A 12543-nucleotide genomic window follows, 5' to 3' on the forward strand; every position below is an offset into this window, starting at 1 on the left:
TCAGCTCTGGGCAGCAGAAAGAGGTACCAGTTTCATCTAATTTCACCCGTGAAACAGCTACACCACTAATTGAAGCAGGCCCCATCAGCTCCCTATGGCAACAAGTAATAATAATAACAATGGAAAGGGATACTTCCTAAAAGCATTTTATCTCACTTTAAGGTAAGTGTCTAAAATTCAGAGGATGAACAGCTCTTTGGCCATATTTCTGTAAGCCTTTGTTCTAGAAGACTGCAATGCATGGCACTGGCCTACTTAAGTATTTAAAACTCACTGGTTTTAAACCCAGGCACGCACTCATGTTTGCTGTAGCAAACAGCAGTGAAAGGGCCCTGGCTGGAGCACGAGTCCTACACTCTGCAAACACAGATATTTCCCAAGGTTTTGCAAATTGCTTATCACTTCTCAGTGTCACTGCTTCACAGGTAGCTCCCTGTATTGACTCTCCTGCTGTCTTGTACGACGACATGAAAATCCACATTACCAAACCTGCTGTCTTGAGAAAACTTCTCCTCTGAATGATGCAGTAGGATTTGAGAATGATCCTGTCCTGAAACTCAGAGAGCAGTCTGTCCTAGGTAGTCTGAAATACAACATGATCCATGTCATATTGGATCCATGTTGTATTCTTGCACCAAGGAGCAAGACTGGATCATATACTTTCAAGAGCAAACATGAAGGTAAATAAATATCCAAGTAAAGAGGGAGACTAAATGTCCAGCAACTGCAAGAAACCCCAGCATTTTGGCATCTGAGATTGTCTTTGTTTCAACACATTAAAAAAAGAATTAATTAAAACTATAATATAGGATTATGAAATAGTTTGTTGATTTTTTTTTAATGCTCTTTTTATTTCAAATATGACCTCTATCAAAATTTGACTCCCCATTTGAGAAATTATTTGGCATCATATGGACAATTCAAGAGAGTCAAACCAACACTACTGATTTCTTCAGCAAGATGGACTTGAAGCAGCAGACTGTATTTGATTTTAGTTTAGAAAAGACTGAATTATGCAAAGCAATTTTGCTATTTGAGTTGGCTGAATACCAAATGAATTGTTCTGAACCTTGTATTTTGTACAAGATTCACAGAGTCATCATATTCAGCTTGACTTGAAACCAAGATAGCCAATATGGCTACAGCTATATAAAACCATATAAAAGCACAGGAAATGTATAGCTATCTAAGTATTGTGCTGGATACTATATCTCTGTTTGGGGAAAAAAACCCATACGATTTCTCCCTTTAGCACAAAACTTTGATGACATTTCTAATTTCCAGACACTTTTTTTCCCAACCTTTTTGCAAGGAATCACAGTAATAAGTATAATAAAAGACTGTAAACCTTCTTATGGAAGTACAGCGATTTTCCTTTGTAGTCCTGCAAGCACTGTGACATCTCAGTCAAGGCAGATATTCCAAAGCAACTGTCAGTCCCTACTAGAGCTGTATAAAGCCAAGACCTTATGATTAAATGTATCAAAGACATTATCAAAGTGCCTGATCTCTGCCTGCTATGAAAAGCTCTGAAGGCTGACTGAAAAGCGTCCAGAAAGGAAAAAAATAAAGGGGTGGGGGTGATGGGAAAAAAAAAACCTCAAAGATCACATGCTGCTCGATTTGGCTCCCTCCTGCCTCCTCAAAGACCTGACCTCATGCAGAAGGGCTGCCTGGAGACTGTACATTCGGAGACAGAACAGTCTCAGAGTTTGCTTATTTCTGTCACAGGACCCGTTCACACATTTGCTAACAGCTCCAGGCCACTCACCTTCAGGGGAAAACTGTAATGCCTGCTGACATCCCCATATTCAACAGTGGCAGAGGCCTGTCCTCCCCACCACCACCCCGGGAGCCCTGTGCCTGCCTTGTCCCTCCTGCCAACTGCATGTTTCCCATCACAACTGCGGGAACTTATTTATTAGTTCAACCAAAAACTGCTTGGTGGGGAAAAAAAAAATTGTCTGAAAGCTCAAAGAAATAATTTAATTTCAGGTTTTAGCTTGAAGCAAGTTTTATTTCTGAAAACTGGTCCAGCTGTGTTGTCAGTGAAATAAGCAGTAAAACCGGTCAGAAAACTTCAGCCAACAAATAAATTTCCTATGAGAAAACCAAAACAGCATCAAAATTATTTTCTAGGACAAAGCAGAACTCCTTGCTGGGCACGCCTCTGGTCTCCCCTGACGAATGCCATAATCCATCTCAACTACATTTCCTATAATGCACTGCAGAAATTCATGCGAGTGCAAAGCGTAATGTTGACCTAAGAACAATTTTATTTTAGATCAATACGGGAGACCATAATATTTGGATATATAGGCATTAAAGGTTTTCTGATTTTCCAGTTCTGCCAGAAGTTTTGACACTACCTCCTTCCATTGCCAATTCTAAATGAAATAACCATCTAATAACAGATTTCCCCAACAGAGAAAGAAGAAAAAAAAAAAGAAAATAAACAGAAAGGGCACTTCATTTGCTGTAGACATTAAATAGGTATTCATCTCAGTGAGTTTCTTCTGGTTTGCAGAGCAAATGCTGCCATTACCGTTATAATCACTTACTGCATGCCTAACCCTCATGTCCTGCAGTCATCAGTGTGACCCCCCTGCACGTTCCTGGTCCCACTCACTGTAACTGTCATTTGCATAACGATCTCTGGGGCTCTGTCTCTACTGCAAACACAGAACTTAATCGCACGTACTGAACAGACAACAGCTTAAAATGAGTTACTAAGTTCAAGTTTTGAGAATTCTGGATGCAGGACCATTTATAGCAGTCATGTAAACTATGATAATTGATTACTCCCATTCATTTGAAGGACTTGTTTCACTGACAGTGTTCTCCCTCCATATACCTAAACCTTTTGGCAGCTGACAACACTTTTAAGTGACTGCACAGCCCAGCGACAGCTGCTTTTTAATTAGTCAGTCGCAATAGCAAAAACAAAGCATGAACATGGAGATATTTAGCAGATCTCTTAATATTGCAAGCTATCACTTAAGATTCACCCAAAGCAGAGAGATTCTTTTCAAACCTATCATGCACAACCTTGATCTTAATTTTTCCCTTTGATTCCTGTTTTCTTCAGCCAAGACTTACCAGGGCTTCAGGCTCTTTACTTGCTTCACTGTTGCATCCATAATAGTCAGGGGTTTTATCCAAATCCTGTATGTTCCCTTGTGTTCTCAAACCCTTATCTGAATGACAGGACTGGCAAATCGGTGCATTGCCCATATCAGTTCTTCTGCTAACTCCTACAAGTGGGATTGCCCTTGCGCCGCAGAGAGTGCCCAGTGCTCCTGAAGGCCAGTTGTTGATCCAGGAGGAGGATCCTGCCTGTGCTCCACTCCCTGACCACTCGTACCGGGCTCCCTTCCCTGAGCCGTCCTGTGTCATGGAGAACCCGAAACCCCAGCAACTGCGGGCAGCAGTCGGTGACCATTTCCAATTCAGGCACTGCCTGGCTATTTTTACACCTACCAGGCCAGCTATGCATGTAAATGGCATTGGGGTGGGGTGGAGGGGAACCGCTTTCCAGCACACAGCCAGCCTGCCTAGCATGTAAAGTTAAAGTCCCACTGAGTGAAATGCCTCTACATGTGAGGGTTATTGAATTACCCAGTTGCATGCCTTTTAATGTTTTGATTTTTTCCCTACCACGCTCAGTCTCGCTGTGTTTACATAAAGCACTAAATTTCAAAACGTTGCTAATGCCTCCTGAGTTTCTAACTCAAAAAGGTGATTAATTCAAGCAGCATCTATTTGATATTTAAAAAACAAGACAAAATGTATGAGTACAGATTTCACAACCATTTCATTCCTGTGATTCACATGGTATTATTTCATGTTCATGTAGATAATAACCATGATGAGCTTGCTAATGGAATTGAGATAACCCCGGGTTTGATTTCAGAGGAGCTCAAATATATACAAAAAGGACAATCTCTGATGCTAGATCACTTTAGCTCTTGTCTATGTCAAGTCTGATCTCGGTTTGGGTTTTCACTGTTTGGTTTAGAGTTGGGTTGGTTTTTTTAGCTAGAATAGTAATTATTTAAAAAAAAAACAACAACAAAACAACCCAATGCAAACAAACAAACAAAAATCCCATCAAAATTGGGAATAAGGACATTCCCTCTAGGTATGAGTTAGTTATCTTCATTGTTCTCAGTAGGATAAAAATAATTTTGAGGCTTGCATTTTGGAATTCACTCATTACCCCAGAAAAGGCCCACTCCAGAATTAAAACAAAACAAAACACCCCAGAAAGTTAAGTGAGAAGTAATCAGCAGTTTTCAAATGCTTCAAGAACAGCTGGAGGTAACGGAGGTAATGGAGACAGGCTGCCTGTCTGTAGGTAAGAGTCCCATAGAACACATCACATGGCACAAGCAACCTGTAAGTGGAGCTGGGCTTGTATTTGAAAAATAAGCCCCAAAGTCCTCAGAAACAGAGTGATCCCTCCAAGAATTTTCACATCTAGCCAACATTTTTTCTCTTTGGGGTTTTAAAGGGTTGCTAGCACTGCAATACACGTCAGCAGGCAGCTGTCCATAGCATCCTATTGATTTCTACCCAGTTACCCTTCACAGCAGTGCCAGCTATAATCAGAGAAAGCAAGCTTTCCCCAGCCCCCTTTTAAGGATTATTGATCAGTATAGGGTTCTCTTCTGTGTTAATTACCGTGAGGTAGATTTAAAATGGCTCTATAATTTTTCCTTGACTGATGAATGCTCCAGGATTGGATTGTTCAGCTCCTTTGATAAGCCTCAGGCGCTAGGATGTGTAATGAGCATGAATACATGCTGGATAGATGCATGCACAAAATAGTTAAATTCATTGTCACTTTAGTTATGTGATTATATATTTGCACTGAACTGAATGAAACCTGAACTACAATAAGGCCCCGACAACATTTTTACCTGCAATTGGTAAATACGAGAGATGGAATGTTTAATCTTACATTCAGACAGCCTGACCTTAATGACTAATGAACAAGTCAAGGGTACAGCTCACATTAAATCTGCATATTATAATAATAAAATACCATACATACACACATTACTTCTTAGCTCTAGACAGGTTCAGATGCAAGGTGACCATCCTGAGAGTGACAACAGCCCCAACCGCTGCACCTGCACTGGACATCTGGTTGCCACAAAACTGAAAGCAGTCACTGCCTTTCATTGACACCAATGATAATTCAGAAATGTTCATGCAAGGCTAGCCTTCCAATAGTTAGCTGGCAATGATTTGCTTTAACTCTTGCAAGGCATTACCCTATGACGGTAAGATGTATATACATTGCTGTAACTTCTTCGTGCAGTAATAAAAATAAAAGGATGCAAGAAGAAACCCCACCCAATGCTTGGCTTGACCAAAAGTCATATAACCAAGATTCCAATGTAAAGTTAAACTAGAGATCCTTGGATAGAGCAATCTAATGTGAAATTAGCCTACTAGAAAAAAATAGAAGAGTGAAACAAGGCGTCAGCTCAATGGGGAAAGCGTGGCAAACAGCGAGTAGCATGAATTCCTTTGAAATCATGCTTGCAGAAAGCAACAATCTGTGTAGACATCTGATGGAGAGTAATGGATAAGCTTTTTGCCAGGGTCTTTCAACAATATAACTGTTGTTTGTCCAAATGGCTCAAAGTCATTAGGGCAAATTACTCAGAAAGCAAACATGTTCATGCGTTGCCAGACTTAGTTAGGACATCACATTCTAACAAAGTATACGTCTTGGGATGCAGGATTCAAAGCCCTTGTGGAGGAACATGTCGCAGTATCTTTGTAAGTTCCCATGTTCTTTTTTGCTGCTGTTGTTTGGGCTGCATATCAATCCCATCAGGTGGCATTGAAGAAACCAAAACACAAAGGCATGGTTTTCAGGCAGGAAATGCACACCAAAGCATCTTAGTCGTCCTCTCTGTGCAGAAAAGTCAGAGCTTGCTCTGTGTTACACTGCCAGAACTGCTCTGAAGCCCACGACCTTGCATCTCTTCACAGAGGAGCCGAGCTTTTTAAAGAGCCTCCTGTAGGTAATTCACTGAATCCATTTATTTTCCCATGTTTTAATATACCCTTTACTCCCCAGCAGGGCAACAGACCTTTTTGCAACACTAACTCAAAGCCTTAATTACTCCTTTAACTAAAAAAAACCTTCAAAACCACTTTAAAGTACCTGGTAAGAAAGAGAGCAGAGTACCTCATATACTATACTTAAGCATTGATGCTAGGGTGGCAAGCAGCTGACTGAGACGAGATCCCCCTTGTCCCCCAGAATGTTGATACTATAGGAGACACGTGAGAACCCAGTAGTCCAGAAACCCTCCTTTTTGCTCCAGTCTGCACCTTACACTCACACCTCAAACACGTTTTTCCCTGACACTTCTGTGGGGAAAAAAAAAAAAAAAAAAAAAAATCACACTGTTCTTCATTTTGAGTGTTTAAGCTTGCCACAGTACTTGTGGTAAAAGTGTAAACTGGTTGATTCATCTTGGCAGGTTTTCCCCAAAGTTAGCCTTGTAAAGTGGCAGTGTTAACTGTGTCAGATTTTTTTTTTTTTTAAGAGAAATATTCTAGTAATGTGCTTTTGTCAGAAACCCCATTCTTCCCACTCCCTTGCCTTCAGAAGTCAAATCCTAGTTACCCACATGTCCAATTTCCTTTATTCTTAGTCAATAAGCTTTTGAGTTTGAGTTTTCACCCACCAAATTCTGTCTGACACTGAGACAACAGGGAATAAATTAAGGAACTTTGGTACCACTTAGAGGAACCAAGGGACTGCTCTAGTTCATTTGTTGAAAATTCTCATAACACTACTCTTTGCTTCACCACAATTTCAGAACACCCCTCTTTCTCCTGGCATCATTTTTGCATGATGTGGTGGCTCATTATAACACTTTCCTTAGCTATTGCTTGGGGGAGAATTCCATCTCTATGGGGAATTTTCTTCTGGCAACTTTTGCACTTTTATACCTCCCAAATAATGCACAGTGATCAGAAATCACCAAAAAAAAAAAGCAAGCTTAAAATCCTTGGTAAAGACCATTAACAGTATAATGAGCTCTCTGCAAAAAAAATATAGAACCATGCAAACGCTATCAACTGCCTTCTCTATTTCAAACCATGCTATAGGCTTTGGGAAACATTTGGATTTCATCACTTGAGCTCGATTATCAGCCTTTCAGCAACACAAAGCTAGTACACAAAACACCAAAGCCCTCAGCAGACTTCTGGGAATTGCGTCTTGCAAGAGTTTTTCCATTAAGCACAGCAAAACAGACCTTCAAATTTCATGCAATCAGCCATTAAGTACATTTACAGGAGTCTGATTTTGTTAAATTTTCTACTACTTTAAACAGTTTTCCTAATCATGACATTTAGAAGAGAAGCAGCTGTAGATAAAATTAAATACAGCTGAGTAAACACAGTTCATTTTTAAACTTGACCAGAACACGCCCACATTATTTTTTTTGACAAAAGTGAGGTCTAGTATGTTATGTAATGCCTGCTCTGAACAGCATCTGACATTTCATAAATATTTTTCTCAGATATGTACCTGGCTTGGTTTAAATGTTAGCACGAGACAACTTCTGACAAAACAACTACCAACTTCCTTGCCCAGCAAACACCTGCCTGCATTTGCAATTCTTGTTACGGGCTGGTTTATTTCCAGTTTGCCATATCTAAAAATACTGAACCTAGTCAAAGGATGAAATATGGATGTAAAACACTTGTAAATTCCTGTAAATTAAAAGTTGAAAACTAACTCCAAAGATCAACATAGACAGTATTGCCCAAGACCATATAAAACACTAAGTGAAAAAATAAGAAGCCTTATCATCCAAAAGATGAATGTTAGAGACAAAATTATATCGGAAGAAATGTCTTTGCAGATGTAACATTGCACTTTTGTCATACTTACACATACGTTATGCTTCATAATGTCACCAAGAATAAGAATAAGCATATAGTGATTATAATGTCATCAGCAAGAACTTACTCTCCTAATTACAGTATTTCTTCTGCCCCCAGTTTCTGGTTTCACTTTCCAAAGATTCTTGTTGTAAATGGAGTCACTGCTAAATACTTTGACTTTCCTACTACTGGCCATCAAGAACAGCACAATATAAAACCACTGATTTGCTGCTACTTGCAAAATCTCAACAAAGGCCTCAAAGACTAATAAGTGAGAAGCAGTGAAATCAAGGCTGTAATCTCATCTGCAGATGGAGACTTCCTTGTACAGCGTACTGTTCCACAGCGCAGAATGGAAAAGCTTGTGTCAAGTAAGATGGAACAGGACTAGGGACAGTCACACACACCCAGGTATGCAGCAGCAAATGCAGAAGTGCCCTGCTGCTATGAAGGGTGCCACTTTATTCTTTTTTGCCATTACGATTAAAGCTTAGTTTGTCAGTAATGGTTTCAATCATGCCCTGGTGTAGCCCAGTGCTGAAATAACAATTCAGGAGGTGCTGTACAAACAAACAAACATTGATGCTGCAAAATGCAAGACAAAAGGGAAAAATGAAGAGAGAAAAAGTTCCAAGTATTGAGATATATCACAACCTATATATTGTTAGTGACATAAATCCCCAGATTTACTATTGTGAAATCTTTCCCCAAAGAGGTATTTCCTATCACATTTTTTATGGTTAAACACAGTAATTAAAAAAAAAATAAAGACACACACACTGTACTGGGACCTACATATTTCTAAGAGATTTCCATAACTGAAATGTTTCCTAAATGCAAAGTCTTTTACTCATAGGGATTCTCCTATAGGAAGGTAAAGTACAACATAGCTCACTTGCTTCTGGCAATTATTTTGGGTCAAATCTTGACCTCATGCAGATTATAAACTCTGATGATTTATGCCTTTGTTATTTATACCCTCTTTATGTTTTACAATACTGACACGGATGCAATCGTTATTTCCCAAAAATTCAGCCTTTTCTTTCTTCTCGTATCTACCGTATGTTGGTCACACAGGCCACAACAAATAATTCCTGAAACCCAAGCAGCTTTTACAAGAGGCGGTTGTCTGGCACAGAGGACCTAGCAGCAAATCCTCTTCAGCTTAAATAATTTCAGTCCAATCAATTGCAAAAATCTATTCTGAGCCATTTTGAAGAGGATGAATCATTTTGCTATGCTTTAGATGGTAAATCATTCGACACATTAAGCACAACGATCCTCTCTGCACAGTGACAAAGAATTCTTAATCCAAGTAGTACCACATGTCTTTGTATCCCTATGAGAATGAGCAAAGAGATATCCTGGTGTTTAACCACTGCACCTACAGATCCTGCAGTACTGAAGGGGCACAGGTGTGAGATTTGGGAAAAGATTGTTTCATTGATAGAAAAGTTTGAAACAAAGAAGTATATAATATATAAATTTTAACAAAAAGCTATCCAATTTCTGTTATTTTGAAATATTTACAGTGCTCTGGTGAATTTAGGGGGACCTTCCTCCCAACACAAGCCACCTGAGCCACCAGCACTCCACAGATGAAACACATGGAACAAAAAAAATTAAGAAACAAAAGGAAAATTGAAGTGTGGACAATTCAAATCCAAACATATAGTATACCACCCGATGTACCCTTGGTATACTGGCTGGAGTGTAAGCAAGTGCAAAAGGTAACCTTCTTATTTCAGTATTCATAATGTTTAAGTATGTAATGTACAGAAATACAATATTAACTAAACCATTTGTATTTTGGATTTCTGTAATTCAAAGCACACTGGTTTATCTCATGCTTGTTTTCATACTTATTCACAGAGGAGAAAAATGTCCCACATGAATACTGAGGTAATTAGGAAAAAAGTTCATTTCTCTTCTACAGATTATCAAATGATAGATATGCATGTTGCTAACAAAGTTGCCTTTTTATTAGCATGTAACAATCTGTTTTTCCCTGTTTGAAAAATGCAGAGTGTATCTTAAAGAGAGAGCATGTTTCTGAGAGCACTACCCTGGGATTCTTCACTGGCTGCCGAGCTCAGCACCTGCGGTATGGCCTCAGCTCGCACTCAGCTCATCTTGACTTGGTCTATCAAGATGTTATAACACTGTGGCACATACTTATTTTGCAGAGTTACTGTAAGGCTTTCTCAGTATCAATAAAATTATGGGAGCTTTTGGATGAGAGGTGTGACACAGGATGATAAAAACCAAACCAAATTTTCATGGCCTGTTTAATAGAGATCCCCTCACAGGCACAGCAGCCTACCTCTCACACATGCAGTCTTCTCTTAACAATTGCAGTTGATTTTATTTTTTTTTTCCTTTCTCAGCCCTGCTTCAAGCTTCCACTTTCCAAAGAGACATACTTATTGGAAATGAAACACATGTGTTGACATCAAATAATAACACACAGGAACTGTTACAAAGATTATTGACCAATCACAAAACTAGCAACTTTTGCACTTTAAAAAGTGGCTGACTTTAAAAGTCTGAGATTAACCAGTATTCAATATAATTTTATCAGCTGGTCTTCATTTTTTAATGTGCTAACCATCATTTTCTCAAGCAAGGCCAAGAAAACCTGTAGCACTGTATGGGCAGTTCTTCAGCTGGAATCTAAGCATGGCCGTGATTCATAAAATTAATACCTGCTTGATTTCAACTCAAATGCAGAACCATGTTTTTCTTGTGGACTTGTATCTTTGCCACCCTTGTTTTGCAGGCTGAAAGAAGTACTTTCAATGCATAGCAATATTTGTATTTGCTGATATATACAGAGAAGTAGTTGTGTTATAAAATTACAGCTCTTCACTAAATTAAAAAAATGCATACATATGCCATTCAGTATAAACATGGTACATGCAGGAAATGATGGAAAGCCACAGCCTCAAATGCATTCGCAGTACTTGGCCAACACAAAGAAGCATTTAGATCAGCTAGTCGTGCAAGCCCAGCTTGTAAATCACTTTGATTAACACTGTGGGATCTTACTAGCAGCAGTAATCTAAGAGCAGTGATGTGGCAAAGCTCTCGCTGCACCAAACTATGAATTTCAGGGTAAAGGGTTAAGAATGCAGTTCAGACCCACCCATGCCAACAGAACTATAAAGTATATTATCATTTCTTGGCCCAAAACAGATTACTTTTTTTCTTTTCAACAGAAATAAAACTTTCTTGAGAACTTCACGGTTTTATACCCCTCTGTGGCAGTAAACTGTAATTGGTGCCTGTTTGTCTCAGGAGGTTAGGCCTAAATCTAAATGAAGTATCTGGCCCTTGATTAGCTCTAACCGCTGTTCCTTAACATAGACAGGACACTAATTCTGCCTTAAGCCATCTTGCAGGATTTTGTGAAGCTAACTCGTTCAGAATCTGGAATATCAAGTTAGGCCTCAATCCCCTTCTCTAAGATAATCATCCCATCTTCTCTTTTGAATACATAAGCAGGAGATCACTGCTGAGTCTCTAAAAATCCCAGCCTCTCAAGCTCTTGTTATTGTAATACAGAAGGCAGAGACACAGCCCCACCACAGACTGCTGTACCACTCCATTGCTTTCCCCCCCGAAAGCACTGTGTGCCTCCTCGCGTCACGTTAGAAGAAACACCACGCTGACCTCCCTTTCTCCTACGTCCTTCTGAAGTTCTCACTTTTGTTTGATGTCTTACAAATTTTATACAACTTTCACAGACAAAACATCCCTATATTCATATAAAATCAGTTTGTTGGGGCAATATATATTCATATGTAACATATAAAAGACAGTGTGTCTCATATATATATAGGTATACAATATACATAATAGAGTTTCACACATGGTGCATCTTTTCTTTTACTGTAGTTTGAAAGAATCAATCAATTCAATGAGGATTAAAAGGTAACAGTGTTACATAATTCTTCCTTTGCAAAAGATCTCGCCATTCAGTGACATTCACCAAAATGGAGGTTTATTTTTTTATTCAGGCTAATGCCCAACATTTATTGAAGTCTAAATGTTTTCCTGTCTAAACATCAATTGTCCTTCTATTTTTTGTTTATGCAGCAGTAATATCTGCAATGCTGGTAACAGGAAGTGAGACCTTAATCAATTGTAATAAAATTGAGCAAAACAGCAATATGAAACAGAGACAAGGGTAACTGCCTTGCTCTGAGATTCAATATTTTCGTAATACACTCATCTAACATGCAAGGAAGAGAGTGAAAATACTTTAAGAAGTGCTGCATGTATATTAAATAGCACAGAATCTTATGTCTGGAACACAAAGAAGTGCAGGGTCTGATAAATTTCCTCAGATGAAACACCACTTTATACTGAGAACAACAGTATTGTTTCTTTTTTTTTTTCCTTACAAAGTTACCATATCACAAGCTTTGAATATTTCTATGCTGAAACTTTGAAGAGAAAAATGGTTTGTAACTAAATTACCATCCCCAGACCTCTGTCCTAGACAGGATGATGAAACTTAACTTATGTTTTAACATATGCAAAACGTCATAGCTGGTAATTGAAAGTTATACAGTCTTATCAGACCTTTTATGGAACTAGGGAAATAATTTTGGTTTT

At 38.9% G+C, this 12543-nt stretch overlaps 1 protein-coding gene across 50 annotated transcripts in view; it reads right to left on the bottom strand.

Annotated features, from left to right (window-relative positions):
- The window catches only part of ANK2 (ankyrin 2), a 355697-nt gene that overhangs the window by 168024 nt on the left and 175130 nt on the right, over positions 1–12543 (bottom strand). For 14 of the 50 annotated variants that reach the window (XM_040585226.1, XM_040584829.1, XM_040584957.1 and 11 more), the window contains exon 1: positions 3100–3321. The exons of 26 other annotated variants lie outside the window; for them this stretch is intronic. In XM_040585226.1, the coding sequence (XP_040441160.1) occupies positions 3100–3234 (135 nt within the window). In that variant the 5' untranslated portion in view covers positions 3235–3321. Of the gene's footprint in view, positions 1–3099; positions 3323–12543 lie in introns of those variants that run through there. 10 more of the 50 variants (XM_040584871.1, XM_040584940.1, XM_040584865.1 and 7 more) reach the window with 7 other exon arrangements.

The sequence above is a fragment of the Falco naumanni genome, chromosome 1 (assembly GCF_017639655.2).
Source record: "Falco naumanni isolate bFalNau1 chromosome 1, bFalNau1.pat, whole genome shotgun sequence".
NCBI classification, from domain to species: Eukaryota; Metazoa; Chordata; class Aves; order Falconiformes; family Falconidae; genus Falco; species Falco naumanni.